Source organism: Phoca vitulina, unplaced genomic scaffold (assembly GCF_004348235.1).
Source record: "Phoca vitulina isolate PV1807 unplaced genomic scaffold, GSC_HSeal_1.0 scaffold7, whole genome shotgun sequence".
Classification (NCBI taxonomy): Eukaryota; Metazoa; Chordata; class Mammalia; order Carnivora; family Phocidae; genus Phoca; species Phoca vitulina.
In genome coordinates, this window is record NW_022589710.1 from 46,233,695 (window position 1) to 46,253,218 (window position 19,524).

General features: G+C 44.6%; 1 protein-coding gene across 1 annotated transcript in view; it reads left to right on the plus strand.

The window, feature by feature from the left end:
• The first annotated feature begins 974 nt into the window (after positions 1-974).
• The window catches only part of IFT43 (intraflagellar transport 43), an 80,165-nt gene continuing 61,615 nt past the window's right edge, over positions 975-19,524 (plus strand). Inside the window, exons 1-2 of the mRNA XM_032405642.1 lie at positions 975-1,064; positions 3,945-4,037. Of these exons, the coding sequence (XP_032261533.1) occupies positions 1,011-1,064; positions 3,945-4,037 (147 nt within the window). The 5' untranslated portion in view covers positions 975-1,010. The remainder of the gene's footprint in view (positions 1,065-3,944; positions 4,038-19,524) is intronic.

Sequence of the window (19,524 nt, forward strand, 5' to 3'; positions counted from 1 at the left end):
TTGCTTTTTAGCAGTGGTCATCTAGGCCTTACCCCTAGCCTGATATTGGGGATATTGTTCACTTTCAGGACCATGCAGCCGTCTTCTGGGGGGCCTAGCTGACCAGTACCAGGGACCTGGCCAGTGGTGTTGACTTGGGGATCTTACATGGAAAGTCAATGCAGACTCAACTCGTCCCAGTAGGCTGGGAATTTGAGGGACATCTTCCTCTGCTGGCCTAGGAGTACGGTTGGCACCCAGGAATATGTGGAGGAGAAAAATACTCTTACAAGATCTGGTATCCAAAAAGGCATCAGGCTCTGCTGCTTGGCACTCAGATGATTTCCCTCAAGCCACCTCTTTGCACCTTAGGGTCCTCAATTTTTGAATAGAGATATCTCAGATGCTCACTTTGTGGGTTGTTGGAGGGATTATTTGACTTTTGAATGTTGTCACTACTTAGGTATATGACGTCTTGGTTCGGCTTCTCTGTAAACTTCTTGAAGGCAGAGATTATGTATATTGCATGTTCCATTAGAAACTGTTTATTTGCACCTGACCACTCTACCCTCCCGTGAGCCTGTTTTCTTATCTATCGGATGGAGATAATAGACTTACCTTGTTTTTCACATAAGGTTATTATACCCTTCCCGTGAGATAATAACTGTGAAAGTCCTCTATTCATTGTAAAGGGCTATATAAATAAGAGGGATCAATTTAATCACTACTATTAGTAGTAGTACTTTGTACTTAATAACATATTTAAACAGAGCTACACATCTAGACAGTTCTTAAAGACTAACATTCTTTTCACTGTCCCATAGGAGCGGCGGGATTTAATAGCTGGGGGTTTCTTCCACAAGTCAGGCAAGGCAGTTTAGGAAAGTTTTGGTTTAAATTCAAAGGTGGCACACAGAATCCAGGAATAATGCGGCGGATCCTTTAAATATTGAGATGAAAGGGCGGAGCCGTCGTCAGGGACGCGGCTGGGCCGCTTGGTTTCCAGGAAATGACATCAGGCGGCCGCGGAGATGGAGGACGTGCTGGACCTAGGCGAGGAGCGGCGCCGCGGCTCGGCCACCTCCGTGAGGACCGACTTGGGGGCTTGGGGCTAGGATTGGGCGGGTGCAGAGGGGCGACCTAGCCGGCCCGGCTTCCCGGCGGCGCCTCGGCCTGGCCTGTCCCAAGTGGCCGGAGCGGGCGGGCGCGGAGCCGCGCGGGGGTGAGGCCGGGGAAGAGGCGGCCTTAGCCGCCCCGCCCCCGGGGCTGCGGTGGGCTCCGCCGCTACTGGCCTGGGGTTTGCTTTCTTTAAAATTCTCGGAAAGCAGAAAAACAGATCCTGCCTCTGCCAGCCTCTGGGACCGGTGGGAAATTTCCCAGCCAGGCTCCGCTTTCTGGAGCCACGAGTGCTAACTCCCCTAGAGCGGGCATAACTGAGAGGGACTGGAGGCGCCCTGGGCCAGGGTCGCACTTGCACCCATCCCAGGGCTTTTTCCTTGAGACTTCTCATGCCAGAAGTTCCTGTAAAGACTTCAGGCACACTGGAAGGGCCTTCTCTTGCTCGGAGTTCCCACAAGGAGGTGGGCGTTACCTCAGTTTTATGATTTAGGATTTCTAACGTGGAGGAGTGGCTAGGTGCTGGGGGCCCGGAGGTCAAATGGAGTGTGAAGCTGCTTACTGGGTTAAAAAAAAGTTAGCATTGTGTGTCAACTATAGTCAACTCTAAAAAATTAAAAACAAACAAACCCTCCCCAACTTCGGTTTCCTTATCTCTAGAATGGAGATGTTGATATCTACTTCAAAGTGCTGCCATGAAGATGAGATGTAGTAACGCATGGGAAGCATTTAATACAGTGCCTGTCACACGATAAATTATTAGAAGAAGTCAGCTGTGGCTTCTGAGGCTCATTTACCCAGTTATGTATATAGTCAGTAAATCACTGATCTAGATTCAAGACCCAAGTTCGGTGTTGTTTTTTAACTCCATCACAGTCCCATCAAGCCTTTGTTACCTTTAAAATTAGTCAAGATCAGGGTCCCTAGAAGACTGGGGCAACACAGCAGGTCTTTAGTTTCTGCTCTGGAATCTCTAAGTGTTTTGAAGGGCCCTAATAGCATCAGATGTCCTCCAAGGTACCAGAGAGGAGCACCTCTCAGGGAACAAGAACAGTTGTTCTACGATGCAGGTTGTTTGACTGACCAAAGAGAATATTAGGTCACCGGGTCTTTCTGATATGTGAACTTGTTTAGTCCCTGGGAATGTAAATGTAGTTATGCATTCATTCTTTAAACAAATATTTAGTGAGCCCCCACTGTGTATCAGGCATTGGGTTAGGTGCTGGACATAAAGCAGTGAAACAACAACAACAACACAGGGCGCCCGGCTGGCTCAGTTGCTGGAGCATGCAACTCCTGATCTCAGGCCCCACATTGGGTGTAGAGATTACTTTAAAAAATAAAATCTTAAAAAACAACAGCAACAAGCAAAGTCGTTGTCGTCAGGGGGCTTACAATCAGCGGGGGAAGATGGACAATAAGACTATCCACTTAAAATATATGTACATTTAAATATAGTAAAGTAGTTTTTCTACCAGTCATTTCCGTGGATTTATGCAAGGTCTTCAAAAGGCCTAAAGCCTTAACATACTTAACAGTTATTAGAGAAACCACCCGGAAACCGCATTTAGAGACAAGATCATTGAATTTTTGTTTTAGCACAACCACTGCGAGTAGTACGCCATGTTCAGATACCAAATGCTAGGACAAGTGGGAAAGGGCAGTGATAGGCAGAGGGGCGGAATTATCTGCCTTGGAGAGAAAATGAGCTGCCGATCAGAAAGATTGTTTCCATCATCCCTGAAACCTAAATTACTGATTAGAATTTGAAATGTAAACAGGTCATAGGGGTTTTTATGCAAGCCCCATGTAACCCCTCTCAGTTGTTTGGGGCAGGCAGTTCTTAGAACATCTGAAAACTGAAACTCCAGCATGGGATAGTGGAAAGAACTGAGGATCCGAAGACGGAAAAAGGTTTTGCTTTTCGATTTATGTCCGCCACTTACTTGCCTTCCTGGGCCTCACTTTCCATGCTTGTGAAATGGCATCAGTCCTAGTCCCTGTTACTGTGAGAATCCAGTGAAGCCACATCAGATGAGATCTAAAAATGTTTATATTAATGCTGGTTTTAGAAAAGCCAACAAATGATAATATAAATATTTCAACATCCATTAGTCTGCCTAAATAAAGTTTTATTTCTGTGCTGGGAAGCATTTGAGACACAGAGCCTCCACCCCAGGAAGGCTTTGGGAAACACCTGCAGATGGTTCATTTGATGACTCAGAATTTAAAGTGTTCTGATTTCCGAAGCTGATGTCTCAAAATTCTTGTAAGAGATTTCCTTTACTGTCTAGAAGCGCAAATCCATATCATACCCAATGTGGGGCCTGAGATCAAGAGTCGCATGCTCCACTGACGTCAAAGCAAATGCTACCTGTATTTACATCTCTGGTGCTAGTTGCCATGGAACTTAGGAGTTCTCTCCCCAAAGTCTTTTTGATAACAATTTCATGCCAAGCTGCAGCTTTGAAATGAGGCCTTTCTAGAATCCTGCATAGGAACATGAGAGCCTTTACCACCTTCTTCCCTGAGCTTTGGCATGAGGTCTCTGTTCATTCTAGAGGAATGTCTGTGTGCATTTCTTTGGGTAGGAAAGATCTGTGGTAGTTAAAAGAGAAACCTATGATCATTAATCCAGGAATTTCGTGTTTTCCTCTCAAATAGAAATGGCCTCAGGTGCTTCGTTTTAAGTGTGTGAAGCATTTTTGAAAACATATGTTCAAGTTGCTCAAATCCCATCCTCCACCATGTCATCATAAATCCTGCCCTTGCTTACCATCCCAGAATTCTCGTCCTCGTAGTGGCTCAAAGATGTTTGGGTCAGCAGCATTCCTCATCTCTCTTTACAGGGACCCAAGATGGGTCGCCGAGCTCAACAGGAGTCAGCTCAAGTCGAGAATCATCTCATTAGCAAGAACTCCTCTTCAATTCTGACTGGAGAGGTGGGTGTTAAAAAAAATGCTTTCTAAGAGTTAGTAATTACTTAATGAGCAAGGATTTGGTATTTCATATTTCTTTTCTCCAATGTCAGCCCTTCGTCCTATCTTGATTTGGAAATTCCCTTCCTTGGCATTTGTCCTATTAGCAAGAAGTGAAAGCAGAATGTTTTTTCTTTGATGCCAGAGTAGTTTCTGTGCATTGCTTTATATTCTCAGTGAAGAACATTCTTAAGTTCGCTGAAGCAGGGGACCGGGAAGTTTCAAAATCCGGTGGAAATCCAGGTTTTTATTTCTGCCGAATCAATGCCAGTGAGCCCTGCTGGTGACGTAAGGTTGGATTACACAACTGGACGTTTGCTCTCAGTGGTGACCTGCACTTGCTACAGTTTTCGGGCAGGAAGGGGATTAGTGCTGGCCTTACTTTCCTGGAAACTTTTCTGAGTGGCCTGGAACTGTGGGAATTTATCCAGCTGCTCCATGGAGGGTGGGTAATCCCGATGAGCAACACTTTTAATACCAGGGCACTATTTTTGGCAGTTCACTCAGAGCCCCTTTGCATCTTCCGCTGTCCAGTTGAATAAACTTTGTTCTTTTCAAGAATCAGTTTCGGGATAATCCCTCTGTGAGCTCTTCCTAACTTCCCCAGGCCAGCTTAGGGCTCCTTCTTTTCGGTGCCCATAGTACCTATTACAGGACATCTGTATGTTCTCACATTGTATGCTGAATGTCTTTGTATGTCTCTGTCTGGCCCCGCTAGACAGTGACTTCCCACACAGCAGGAAACCTGCCTTCTCAGTTACCTAGTTCATTGGCCATAGTAGGTTTAAAATCGAGGAGGGGATCTACACTGAGAAGCCTAACGAGCTAGGCAGGTGCATGAGCAAAGCATGCCAGGGACAAGACACAGGCACACTTACTTACAGTGTCACGTATGTAGGAATATTCTTCACTTTCCTGGGAAGCAAGTTCTCCAGCATTTCTGTGAGCAGTCCACCTGGCCCTTTTGATTTATCTTTTACTTTCTCACTTATTGTAGAAATGTGGGTACAGAGTATCACTACTCTAAGGTGACAGTCATTCCAGTACAGAGGAACTGGTGGCTGGCCCGTGGCCTCGTTGCCTGGAGACTGTAGGGAGAGGGGGGAGACGGGTTGTGGGAACCAGAGGCCACATGTTCCCTGTAAAGAGGAAACCGCTGCCTAGCTGAAGCTGACTGATGCTGTGGGGACTACAGGCCCAGTATTGCCAGATCCTCTGATTTTCCGCGAGATGCGGACAGTCGAAAATTGTGTGAGAAAGCAGCACATTTCTATAGGTTAGGAATTAATTATAACAATTAAAACATCATAGGCCTGAGGGTGGTCAGTTTGTGACTTTGGCCACAGCACCTGCATTATGGTGCTTATTACGTTATATTCTCATCGTTTCCATGACTGGCCCCCTCATAAGATGGGAGCTTTGGAAGGCCGGCTGTCACTCACAGTGCCCAGCACAGGCATGAGGTGGACAGTGCAGGGTTGTTGGGGGGACCAGTGAGGTACACCGTGTGTTATGAGGGCCGTCACAGGCTGAGGAGGAGTGTTGCAGGATGGGAGGTGGGTACATAGAGTGGTGCACTGGAGGCCCAGGGAAGGGGGGCGGTGGTATAATGGAGGAAGATGGTGAGAGAACACATATCATACCCAACCCTGGGTCTGAGGGACCTTGAACTGCAGTAATGTATGTCGGCTAAGAGAAAACGGGCAAGCAGATGACTGGGTTAATGGACTCTCCTCTTGACCTCTGGCCACTTTAGACTGTGGGTCTAGGAAGACCCATCCCAATAGCAAATCATTTATTCATTTCTTCAACAAATAGTTATTAAAGTTTATTATGTGTCGGGCGCCTTTGCAGAGGGTTGGCATATTTCAGTGAAAAAAAGAGATAAAATTTCCTGCCATAGTGGAACTTTTACTGCTGTGATCACTGGCAGCCAGAAAGACCAGTTACATGTCTGCTTGATTGTGAAGGAGGTTCTAGCCACCTGTAGTGGTTAGGTGATGGGCCTGTGGTGGGCCAGAATATCCTGGAATGACCTGATGGCCTTGAGGCTCTGTGTAACCCCCACACCAAATCTGCTTCTAGGCTGGGGTCAGTAGGCATTGTTCACCCCCCCATCGCTTTCCCCTTGGCTCCCAGGTGAGAGTCAGGACTGTGAGCGGCTAACTTCAAAGGCACAGACTGTGATGAACTTTTCAGGGTTTCATCCTTTCTGGAAGGATGATCCCCCAGGGACATTTACCTCTGGGCCTTAGCATTTTTCTGGGAGAGCATGATGAAAAGTCATTCTGTTCTTCACCCAGCTGGTGCCTCTGGCAGTGACATGCTGGTCAGAATTCCAGGATTCCTTCTCTCCCTGGGTTGACTGAGGTTTAAAGCAGTGTGGGCAGCCTCCCCCGGGGGCAGGTGCTCCCTGTGCTGTGTGGAACTTTCTGGCTGTTTCTTTGTAAAATTAGATCCCAAGACTTGTGTGTGTGCCCATTTACATTCCAATTCTGAGTGTATGACCTGACGTGTTTATTTTTGTTCCCTGGCTGACTAGATTCTAGGATGAAGCTATCACTGAAAATGTAAACGTGGCACCTGGGGGCCGTCAGACATCCTGGAATGACTGTAGAGTTAAGTAGGAATGTTCGGTTGGAGGCGAGGTGGCGGAGTTGGGCGCTCTGCTGGAGGAAGCACAGAGGCAGTGTGCTTGAGTAGAAAGAACACAGGGCCTGGCACCAGCTAACCGGGGCTGGAGACCCGGCTCTGCTAACTGCCTGGATCTTGAACAAGTCCGCTAATCTCTCTAATCCTCCGTTTCACTGTCTATCAGGTCATGGTAACAATGCCACCGGGTTGCCGTGGGGATTAAGAGAGAGAGGCATCTGACAGCACTACACACACGTGCGTTCCTTCAGGAAACTTGCGGATGGACGAGGACTGGACAGTGCTTTGCCTTTTTTATTGAAGGGCAGCCACGTAGGAGGACGTGAGCCTGGGTCTCCTGTCAAACTGACTTGGAAGTCTCTTGGAGAGCTCTGACTCATTTACCCATAGGTAGACTAGTAGTGATCCAGAGCAGTGTTTGTGCTTCCTGGGCGCAGGGGGCATTCTTTATGAAGAGTGGGTAAGAGCACAGGCCTGGGGGTCATACAGTCCTGGGTTGAAATCCTGGCTCTGCTACACATGAACGCTAGGACTCAGCAAGTTATTTAACCTCTTTTATCCCCCCCTTCTTTTTTTTTTTTTCCCAAGATTTTATTTATTTATGTGATGAGCGGGAGCAGGGCGGGGGCAGAGGGAGAGAGAGAATCTCGAGCAGACTCCCTGCTGAGCATGGAGCCCCACGTGGTCGATCTCACAACCCTGAGATCATGACCTGAGCCAAAACCAAGAGCCGGACGCCTAACTGACTGCGCCACCCAGGGGCCCCGGAGCAGTACAGCCTCACCTCACTCAGCCTCAGTTTCCTCATGGGTAAGGCAGGGATAGTAATATCACATACTCCATAGGGTGGCTGAAAAGAAAAAATGAGATAATCGATGTAAAGCCCTTCACACAGCCTGGCACGTAGCGCCCAGTATGTTGCTGATCGTTATTACTTCTGTAGAACTTGGATGGTCTTTTTATTTTGCCTTAACCCTCTCTACTAAGGTTGAAAACTGGTAGCCTTCAGGTTGAATGTTGCCTGTAGTGATGTCTTGTTTGATCCACATAGAGTTAAAACTTTTAAAATTCGGTTGTTATTTATAAATTAGGAAACTTGATGTGAAAATCCCAATTCTGGGCTTCTCTTTAAAATCAGAAGTTCTGGCACAGTGGGAATGCTGGGCTGGCACCCCCCCCCCCCCGCCCCCCGCTCCCAGGGTGCCAGTTGGCGGGAGCTGGGTGGAACTGGTAATGGCGCTTGCTTACATGAGGCCTACCTGGTGCAGTTTGCCACGCCTTCCTTTCATACACCTGTCAGATTAACTCACATTTGATCTGCCTTCTCCTATTTCCATTTAAGTTTAGAACTCCTGGTCTTTGAGGATGGATTGATTTTCAGGCATCCTCGTGTATCTATTAGTATTGAATTTGGCCACACGCATCAGAAACTTGATCCCAGTTTTTGAATCAAGCAGGCACGATTTTTTAAAAAGATTTATTTATTTCAGAGAGAGACAGAGCAGGGGGAGGGACAGAGGGAGAGGGGAGAGAGAATCCCAAGCGGACTCTGCGCTGAGTGTGGGGCCTGATGCCCAGGCTCGATCCTAGGACTCCGAGATCATGACCTGAGCCAAAACCCAGAGTCGGATGCTTAACCGAATGTGCCACCCAGGTGCCCCCAGGCATGATTTTTCTAACAGCAGGAAATCCAGTGGAGGGCAGAGTAAGCAGGTGCCGTCACTGGGCAATATCCTGCATTACCCTGGCCCCTTCTAGCCTCCTCCTCTGCCATCTGGAGCTTGTGACTTGCTGCCATAGTTGTAAGATGGCTGGTTGTTCCACAAGGATCAGATCTGCATTCTAGGTAGGGAGAGGGACCATAGTTGAAGAGTTCAAGGTGCGTGTCCACTAAGTTTGTTCCTTATGAGGAAAACAGTAGCCAGAGACCTCGTTGCCATAGCCCTAATATTGGGGTTTTGGTGAGGGAGAATGGCTGTTGAGTAGGCAGTTTGCAACCGACGTGTCAGAATTTTTTTTAAAAAATAGAATTCATACACAGATTTTTTTCACAGGTTTGGGTATGACAGGAAAGAATTATTTTTAGTAATAACAACAAAAAAATCCACATTCCTCTCCAGAGTTCTAATTTAAAGTTGTGTAGAGATCAGTGAAACATTATATGCCCTGAAATTCCAGGATACCTGATTGAGTTGCCTTTGTCAGCTCTTCTGGATCTTTTCCTTCTGCCCATTTTCTCTGTAGCCTCACGGGGCTTTCTGCCTCTACCTGTGGCTCAGTCCAGGTGGTTAAACGCTTCCTCCCTCTCTGAGAGGAGAGGGAATGTCTCTTGATTTGCCTGGTCATTCAGTAAATTTCAAATAATTTGGAAGAACTCCAACTGTCTGATTGTACTGAGTAACCTGAAAGATGAGCTCTTCGTGTAGTTTCGCTCAGAGTTGATTAGAGTTGTACCTACTTCTTTAGAGTTGTCATAAAGAGATTAGGAAATACAGATAAAGTGCTTAGCACTTAGCTCACAGGAATCTCTCAAGAAACGGCAAGCATTGAGAAGTTTATGACTGAACTCTTCTGTTTTTTGGGCTTTTGGGTCACCTGTCACAAATCAGGCTTGGATTACTGGATGCATAGTTCAGGTGGCAGTTCAGGTTGGTGTTACAGTTACTGAGATGGTTCCATGTCTGCACTATGTACCTTTCTCTGGTCAGGGCAGCTCTGAGAATTAAACTGGATTTCTCTGCTTGAGCTTTCACCTCCTGTGGATTCAAATGGTTCTGCTCTTACACACTTCCCTCAAGACCAGGACACTTTCTACCATGAAGTTACACTACCACATAATGGGATTGGCGAAAAGTAATCTCGGGCACAACCTGTCTAGGTCTGGCCTGTCTTTTGGATGGGCACTTCTCACTTGGGTCTCGACCTCTTTGTGGCTTAACTTTTAGTTTGTAAATTGTCCTTTTAATAATAATTTCAGCTTCTGTTGGAACGATTGCTCTCTCTCTGTTAACTGCATGTGGGGTCCTAGTTAAGCCTCATGGTAACTCTTAAAGTGGTTGCTCCTCTCACCTCATTTTAGCTATGAAGACACTGAGACTTCGAGAGGTTGGATGACTGGTCCAGAGTCATTCAGCTCGTCTCTGACTCTAGTCTAGTCTCTGTGATTCCTGCTAGATAGGTAGATGCACTGACCTCCCAGCAGAGAAAGGCTTTTGGAGAGAGCAGAGAAGCTTTTGGGTTACTCCCTTGGAATCCTTCTGGAGCAGGAGTAAGTTCTCACTTCATGACCCTTATTCGTCCACTTGTCTGGAGAAATGTTTGAGTCACAGCTGTTCCCTTTCTCTCCACCCCCCATCCCTTCAGTGTTCCTCGTAGGACGCAGAACTGAAAGTTAGCCAGATTCTCTCGCAGGAATCTGAGCAATGCTGTTGGGCTCATGTTCCCAAATTAGGCCAATTTCCTCATCCCTCAGCAGCTTCACTCAGCTGGAGCTCCCTCGGTGCTTTGCATGACGTCTCTCGCCCTCTGCCTGTTCCCTGACTGCTCTGCCAACCGGACAGCTATTTTCAGCCCAATAGGGTTATCTGCTGACCCTTTTTGGTGACATTTTTCTTCTTTCTCACAAAAATAACTTTCCTGATTGGTCACATTTTTCAGCCTTTTTCGTAGGCGCTCTCCAATGGGCTGGGTTGAAGGATGCTCCTGATAACGTTGTCGAGGAGGGATGCAGGGAATTTGATGAAGGACCGTTTGTGAGGAATGCATTTTCCACACTTCATATTTATGTCATGCTTTGCATGCTTCAGTTTTGAACTCTCTCTCTCAGGGTGGGCGATGCACATCGCTCACCATCCCTAGGGCCGCCACTGTGTGGGAGGGAATGTCAACTGAGGGTAGAGCTTGCCCTTAGAACTAGCATCTTTAGATTCTCTTCCAGCACTGGCTCGAACCCTTTCATTGTCCCAGCACGACGCACAGGAATAACTCGTGACTCATTTTGCTCTCTCTAAAGGCAGGGAGAGTCACTCTTGCTGACTTCCTGCGAGTCCCAGGTTGAAAGGTGGTGCTTGAACAGCGCTTGAAGGTTCTCTTTGGCCCGTGGGCAGGGTTAAGTGAGAAATACGTGTAAAGAGTTTAGCCCAGTGCCCCACAGTAGCTGTGGTTCTCTTGATCTACACAACCTGAGAAGTAGACAGCATTACCATTTTATCTTTAAGCCCTGCTCTGCCAATCACTAGGTGTATATCCTGGGCACGTTCTCTACCCGCCCTAAGCCTGGTTCCTCATCCCCACAGATGCCATGGAGATAACAGCAGTAGCTATCTAACCGTTAGTGTTGTTGGAAGATTAAATGAGAGAATGTATAACGCTCTCCCGACAGTGTCGGGTACATGCTAACTATTGTCATTTGTGTCACATGGGAATTAGAAAGTGTCATCCATTTAGGTTTGATTGCAGTTCTGTTCAAGATACGACGATATTCATATTTCTTAGAACTAACCGGCCCTTAGGACCAGAAACATTTGGATGAGGAGCCCTCTTGGTGAGAATTCTTTGTGCCACCTGAGAGCTATTTTATTTCTCTCCTCTAGGCCTTTCTGCCTGTGCAACAGACCAGTTATCTGCTAGTCTCTTTCCGTCTTCTTTTCAAAACCCCACCCTCTGTCTAGAGGTTGGCAGTCTTTCCAAAGAATAATCTTTAATTGCTGGCTTATATCATTCTATCATTCTGGGGAAATATGGGTAGAAAATGAGGAGGGGTAAGAGTGACCTTGGTGACTTCATTGACCTTGAAGTAGAAGGTAATACCTATTAATTAATCTCTTCATTCATTCACTTGTGAAACTAGTTTGAGAATTTCCTCCGTGCCAGGCATTTGTGCTTGGAGCTGGCAATGTTCCCTGTCCTCTCAGACTTTGATGTAGGGGCCACAGAGAAGTAAGTGCCAGGTAGGGGTGAACACAGAAAAATATGGGACACCTACATTGAGCCCCTTTTATTCTGGGGGACCTCCAGAAAGGTTATCTAGAAAAAAAAATCATGCTTGAGCTGAGACTTTAAGGATGAGTAGATGTGAGCCCAGGGAAGGGGTAGAGGAGAATATTCTCCCAAGTGGAGGGATGAGCTTGTGCCAGGTCAGGGAGGTAAGGGAGAGAACATGGCATGCTGGGCTTGTCACTGGAGCGACTGACCCTACCAGCGGTGGAGCGGTGGTTGGAAGTTACTTTTGCAAGCAACGAGCTAGTTTCCATATATTCCAAAACCAGCTGCCTTGTCTTTTTTGACAAATGAACCATCTGAGGCCAATGTTTCTTATATGATGCTGAAATAATTGGCAATATTATCGTAATTAATATATATATTAGACTGACCTTTCCTGTTTTTCTAGCCTTTCACTGATGACTCTTCAGCGTAGCCATTACACTCCACTATATGTGTTTGTGTTTGCTGGTTAAGAAAAACTCAAAGGTATGCTCAAGTACAGTATTGCTGACTTGTGACTCTCCTGGCTTATCCTTTATAAGGAGGTGCTTAGTAGACCAGTGGTTTACAGTGTTCACACTTCATTTATGTCCTGAAAATTCTTAGCTTCCTCTGAGGATTCCTCTGAGCATAGAGTGTTCTCATATATATGATAGATTCTAGTAACCCTGGAGAGAAATCTGCCCGTTACGGAAGGAACATTGAATTAGTCGTGATCTGATAGGATTTAGAAAATGTCCTTTAATTTCACAAAATAAGAGACTAAGTATTCCAAATCCTGCTATTACAAGTATATGCGAGGTGCTTAATAAAAAATATGTGTCCATGAATCAGTGATACAAGCCAAGCTGGTGTCTATGACAGATTTACCATTGGCATTGCCTCAAGGAGGATCAGAACCCTCAGCTCAGCGTTCCTAATTGGTACTGAAAAAACTTACATGCGATTTAATAACACAGGTCATACCCACTTATCATGACCCAACTCAAAAGACTTCAGATGCTGTTGTAACATTAGAACTTGATGTGACTGCTGTTTGGAATATTGTAGAGTATTGGCCTGTGTTCAGATATTTTTTTTTTTTTTTTTTCTGGTATGTGAAGATTTTCATGAGAATGATACTTTTGTTGTAATGAGAATTGACTTATATTCGGGCCAGGTTCCCAGAGCAAAGGTTTCTTGAAATCTGTGGCTATAAATACCATCCTATGAGGGAAAAAATGATCAAGAATGAGCAAAATGGTTTAAACCACTCTTAACTTACCTGAACTGTGGTAGTTGCCTTATAACTGGACTCTTCTTTTGTGTTTCTGCCCTCCTGCCGCTCAGCGAGAGCAGTCTGATAAAAACGTGCATCATTCATTTCATACTCAAAACCCTTTAATAGATACCCATTGCACTTAGGATTAAAAAAAAAAAAATCCTAGGGGTGCCTGGCTGGCTCAGTCAGTAAAGCATGCAACTCTCAATCTTGGGGATCGTGAGTTTGAGCCCCACATTGGGTGTAGAGCTCACTAAAAATAAATAAATAAATAAATAAATAAATAAATAAATAAATAAAATAAAAAAAATTCCTAAATCCTTACCTTGGAGCTGTGTGATTTGGTACCTGCCTACATCTCCAACCTCATTTCACACCTGCCACCCTGCTGCAGTCACATGAAGTCTTTGCTTATGAAGTTCCCTATTTATTCTAGTTCCCTAGAAAACTATAGTTCAGTAGAATGGACTGGACTGGAGTGGATCCCTAGAATACTCATCCCTAGTCTTTGCTGGGCTGACTCCTACTTCTCTTCTCCACTGGGTTCAGCACAAATACCACTCTTTTTTAAATAAGAATACTATCCTTTTCATTACCTCTCCTTATTATACTCCGTAGCTTCTTTTTTTTTTTAAACTTTTTCTATCATTTCATCCACAATTTGTAATTATGTTTGTGTATTTATTTATTTTTTAACGATTTTATTTATTTGAGAGAGAGAGACAGAGATAGGAGAGACAGCACAAGCCAGGAGGAGAGGGAGAAGCAGGCTCTCTGCTGAGCAGGGAGCCCAATGCGGGGCTCGATCCCAGGACCATGGGATCATGACCTGAGCTGAAGGCAGATGCTTAACTGACTGAGCCACCCAGGCGCCCTGTTTGTGTAATTATTTAGGTCCTTGTCCCTCACTAATTACAAGCTCCAGAAGTGACTGGTCTGCTCCCCCCTGAACCTGTCACTTTGTAGGTCCTCAGTAAGGTACTTGTCCAATGAATGAGGAACAGGTGGAAGGGGGGATGATGTGTTCAATTTAGGGACAGGTTAGCTTGAGATGCCTATGAGAACCCTAGCTGGAGATTTCCAGGGAGCTTTGCTGTGTGGTACAAATGCTCTGGACTGGGCTCTGAGCTGGAGCTCGAGATTTGGAAGTCATTAGTATTGAGGTGGTACATGTAAGCCCAGCTCTGTAAGGGAGAGTTCATAGCATGAGAAGAGGGGCGGCCCTTGGACAGAATCTGAGGAACATCCATGTTTAAGGAACACATGGCCAAAGAATGTCTCACCAAAAGAAATTGAGGAGGACTGGCCAGAGTGGGGAAGGGAAATGCAGGCACCTGTGGTGTCCAGAAGCCAAGATAAGACTGTCAGGAAGGAGGGAGCCATCAAGAGTGTTCAATGGCACTAAGAGGGCCCGAGCAGGGTCTGTTGGATTTAGCAATAAGGTGGTCTCTGAGGTTTCACATTAAAATGCATGACTGAACTGGTGGGTATAATGCTGAGCCAAATAAGTCCATCAGAGAAAGACAATTTATCATATAGTTTCACTCATATGTGGAATTTAAGAGACGAAACAGAGGATCATAGGGGAAGGGAGGGAAAAATAAAATCAGATGAAATCAGAGAGGGAGACAAACCATAAGAGACTCTTAACTCTAGGAAACAAACAGGGTTGCTGGAGGGGAGGTGGGGGGGTGGGGTACCTAGGGATGGGCAGTAAGGAGGGCATGTGATGTCATGAGCACTGGGTGTTATATAAGACTGATGAATCACTAAATTTTACCCCTGAAACTAATAATACACTATACGTTAATTAATTGAACTTAAATAAGATAGGGAAAAAAATGAAATGCATGGCTGTTTTTAAAAGGCCTGTCCACGCACCACCTGCAGTTGTCTTGCTTTATAGTGGCATACGTACCTTTGGGAAACAGTGAACTCAAACCTGGCAAAGGGGTTGAAGAGAAGAGGTCAGCACACAGAGACATTTTTAAGAGAAGCTAGATAGGATGTGGTAGCAGGTTGGCTGTTGGAGGTAGGAGGAAGGACAGTCTGGAGTTCACCCCACATGTAGCTAACATGACTGAATAGATACTGATGTTTTTGACACTGAGGATTTAAGAGTCTCAGCAGTGGGGGAGCAAGAAGGGATCATTATTTCAGTTCAGAGCATTTTGAATTTGAGTTGCCTTCAGGATTTTCAAAGGGGTCTGTCAAGTAAACAGTTGAAAATGTAGTCTGGAGCTTAAGAGAGAAAGTTGAAAACTAGTGATAACAGATGTGGGAGTCATCAGAACTGGGGTATCTAAGAACATATAGGAAAAACTTCCCATTCCTTTGGGTAGCTCACAGACCTTTCATGATCTCCAGGTACAAATGTATGAGAGTTTTAAACAGAAAAGAGCTACGACCAAATTTTTTTTTTAATATTGTTATTGTTGTTGTTATTATTATTATTATTATTATTATTAGAGAGAGAGCACATGTGAGCAGGGGATGAGGGGGCAGAGGCAGAGGGAGAGACAGAAGCCCAAGCAGGCTCCATGCCTAGTGTGGAGCCTGACAATGGGGCTCGACCTCACAACCCTGAGATCATAACCTGAGCTGAAATCAAGAGTCAGATGCTTAATCAACTGAGCCACCCAGGCGCCCCTATTATTATTATTATTATTATTATTATTATTATTTAAAGGTTTTATTTATTTGACAGAGAGACCGCGAGAGAGGGAACACAAGCAGGGGGAGTGGGAGAGGAAGAAGCAGGCTCCTCGCTGAGCAGAGAGCCCGATACGGGGCTCGATCCCAGGACTCTGGGACCATGACCCGAGCCGAAGGCAGCCGTAACTGATGGAGCCATCCAGGCGCCCCCTATTATTATTTTTTTAATTTGCATTTTAGAAAGAGCACTTTGGCAAGCACTGGTCACAGATGGATCCAGGTTTTGTGGGCCCTGAGACTTACGTAGTTTGGAGGCCTTCTTCAGGAAAAATAATTCAAAATTATGAGTTCAAAATGAACTATGATAGTAAATACTTATTTATAATGAGAAAAGAAATCATAGCCAAGTTACGAGGGCCCTGGATATTCAGATGCCGTTCTTTAGAGAACTTGTTAGGCAGTGTACCAGAAATGCTTACATAGAAAATGCTTCCTGATTGAGACCTAGCATCCCTACCCTATCTAGAACTCTCCGTAACTCCCAGGGGTCCATGCAGGTATGGAGTATAGATTGGAGGAAAGTGACGCCGAAGCTGGGAGGCCAGTAGAATCCCGCTGAAAGAAGGCAGAAGATGAGCTTGGTAGGCCTTAATTTGCATGGTTGTACAGGTTCCCAACACCCTCAGCAGGTGGGTATTGACAGAGTGGAGGCATATGGGTGACTTGATCCAGATTTGGGCTGGTTCTAGGGGAAATGTGGTAAAAAGGCCAGGGAGTGAAGCATAGTGTGATGGACCTTGGGAGTGAGCTGGGTTGATGGAAGCAAAACCAAGAAAGAAGTTCTTGGATGAGGAGGGAAGGAGGGGACTAGATATCTCAGGGATGGAGCAGTTCTGGGTTGTGACATGTTGGAAAAAGTAGCAAGGTCATTGGTGTTTAAAGAGTCAGGGAACTGTTTGGCTAAGCATTGGATGGACTGTTGACGTGAGCATTGACTTTGCTTAGAATGGTGGGACAGGTTGAGGAGCAGTAATACCCTAATTTTGGATTGGTCTGTGTTCACTGTAGTTGTGACGGACATGAAGAAGGAAGGAGAGGCGATGTAGCTGAACAAGATGAGTTTCTAGAGAAGTGTTCCATAATAATTTGGAAGAATAATGGTCTCGAGGAACTTTGGGGAGTGAGGCTCAGCTGGGGCCCTGGTGTGTGGGGTTTTAAAAAAATGAACAAGCTCTACTTGAAAGAACTGTCAGAGCAAAGACATCCAGGGGAGAATGCCAGGATTTAGGAGAGGTGAGGAGTTGGAAAAGGTGTGCTGTGACTAGAGAATATCTAGTCGGTTAGGAACTGGAAGATTATGATCAGAAAGCCTCATTGAAATCATTAGCTAGGCTAGATTCCTTCTCATTGTGTAGCATGTCCATAATTACTGAGAAGGAGCAGAATGATAGTAAAATATCCTTTTAATAATGATATTTTACAGGAAAAGGGTACTGACTGATGCTGAATGTCATTGGTGATAGACTGAAACATTTCTGGTCGCATGCCTTTACCCAGTATAATAGAGAATTCTGTCTGCCTGTTTAGCCAGTTGCTTCTATATTCCATTTTCATCTCTCCATTGGTTTTTTAGGTATAGTTCTTTATACTTTATTTTAGTGGTTGCTCCAGGGGTTAGAATATACATCTTTAACTCATCCCTGGCTACATGGAGTTACTACCATGCCCCTTCACGTAAAATGTGAGAGCCATGCAGCGGTAGAAGTCCATTTGACCCCCTCATTCCTTTGTTCTGGTGATGTCACATGCTTTAAACCTATGTACTTCAGAAACTCCACGATACCATTTGTCACTTCACTTTAAATAGCTGTCATTTAGACACGTTAAGAGCAACAGATAGTCTTTTATATCCATCCACATGTTCACCCTTTCTCTTGTTCTTCATTTCTTCCTGGTAGATCTGGGTTTCCATCTGGCAGCATTTCTCTTTAGCTTGAAGAACTTCCCTTAGCATTTCTTACAGTACGGGTTTGCTAAGAACCACTCCCTATTTGCTTGATCCGAAAATATTTTTGTTTCACGCTCATTTCTGAAGGATATTTTCTGTCCATATTGAGTTCTTGAGAATTGAGAATTTTTTTTCCTTTCAGTGCTTTAAAGATCCTCATTCCTTTGTCCTCTGGCCTTCATTGTTTCTGAGGATTGTTCTCCCTTATGTAAATCTTTTCTCCTCTCTCTTACCGCTTTAAAGATTTCCTTTTTATCTTCTTTGTTTTTCAGCAGTGTGACTGTGATGTAGCTAGCTGTGATTTGCTTGGAATTTGCTGAGGTTCTTAGATCAGTAAGTCAGTATTTTTCACCAAATTTGGGAAATTTTAGGCCATTATTTCTTCAAATATATCTTCGCTCCATTTTCTTTCTCCTTGTTCCTGGGATTCCAACTGCATATGTGTTAAACTGCTTGATATTGTCCCTTTGGTTTGTCCTGTGTTTTTTCTCCCTAAAGCACTGTTACTTTCTTTCCCATCTTTTATTATCTTTTTTTTTCCTTCAACCTGGATATTTTCTGTTTTCTTTCTTCAGGTTCAGTGATTATTTCTTCTGCTATCGTCAAACTAAAACTTTTTATTGCCGATATTGAACTTTTAAGTTCTAAATTCCCACTTGTTTTTTTTCTTTTCTTTATTTAGCTTCTATTAGATTCCCCATCTGTACATTCATTATGATCATCTTTTCTTTAAAGTCCTTGAACATATTTATAAAATAGCTGCTTTAAAACTTTTATCTGTTTATTCCAATATCTGGGTAATCTTGGGGTCAGTTTTTGTTGGTTTTTCTTTTGATTGTAGGTCACATTTTCATGTTTCTTCACATGTCCAGTCATTTTTGTTTGTACACAGGACCTTGTGGATAATACATTGTGGAAACTCTGGATTATGTTATTGTCCTCTGAAAAGTGTTGATTTTTGTTTTAGTAGGCAGTTTAATTATTTGCAGAGTACCTTGAACTTAGGAAGACTTGGTTTTAGACTTTGTTAGGGCAGGTCTATTTTGGTTTTGCCTTTAGTCCTAGAATAAGTCCCGTAGTCCTGGGACATGGTCTTTACTCCTAAGGTGTGATGAAAATTCAAGGTATGTACCAAATACCTTTAACTTGGTGGAACTCAAACCAATTCCTGTCCCCTGCAGGGAGCGATAGCTGAAGTCTCATCTCCACTCAGCATTTTTTTGTGTGTATGCTTTTTTTTTTCTTTTTACCTCTTCAGCAGTTGCTTTTTACTGGGTTTCTTGGTGCAGTTCAGGTATCGCCTAAAGAATTTTAGGGGAGTAAAAATGCAGATCTGGGGCTCCTTTCTTCCCAGGATTTCTCCCTTTCTATTTTTACTGACCCTGGCTGCCCCCAAATTTGTCCTCAGGCCAATAAAACTGCAGCTTTCTGCTTGAGTTCTAGCTGCTCAGTTGCTGTCCAGACTGGAGGGTGCACTCAAGGGGAAAATCCACTTAAACATGGATTTTTACCCAGTACAGTTTTTTTCTGTCAAGGGTCAAGTCCCCTCCAGTTTCTGCCTGCTTTTGTTTGCCCTCCAGTGCCTTCGAATTTCATCCAGAGTTTATAGTTGTTATCTGTGTGAATGTTAGTCAAATACAAACTACTCTCCCATTACTGAATCCAGAACCTGCCAATTGCTTTTGGATTGTTTCAGAATCCACACCATTGTTTCAAGTGGTACTATTGGCAAGAAAAGAATGAGTGTGGTTGTTGCAGAATCAGATCATGTCGATTTACTCTTAGGGTAACTAACGGGGGCGTTCAGATAAGTTAGGTTTTTTTTTTTTTTAAGATTTTACTTATTTATTTAACAGAGAGAGACACAGCGAGAGAGGGAAAACAAGCAGGGG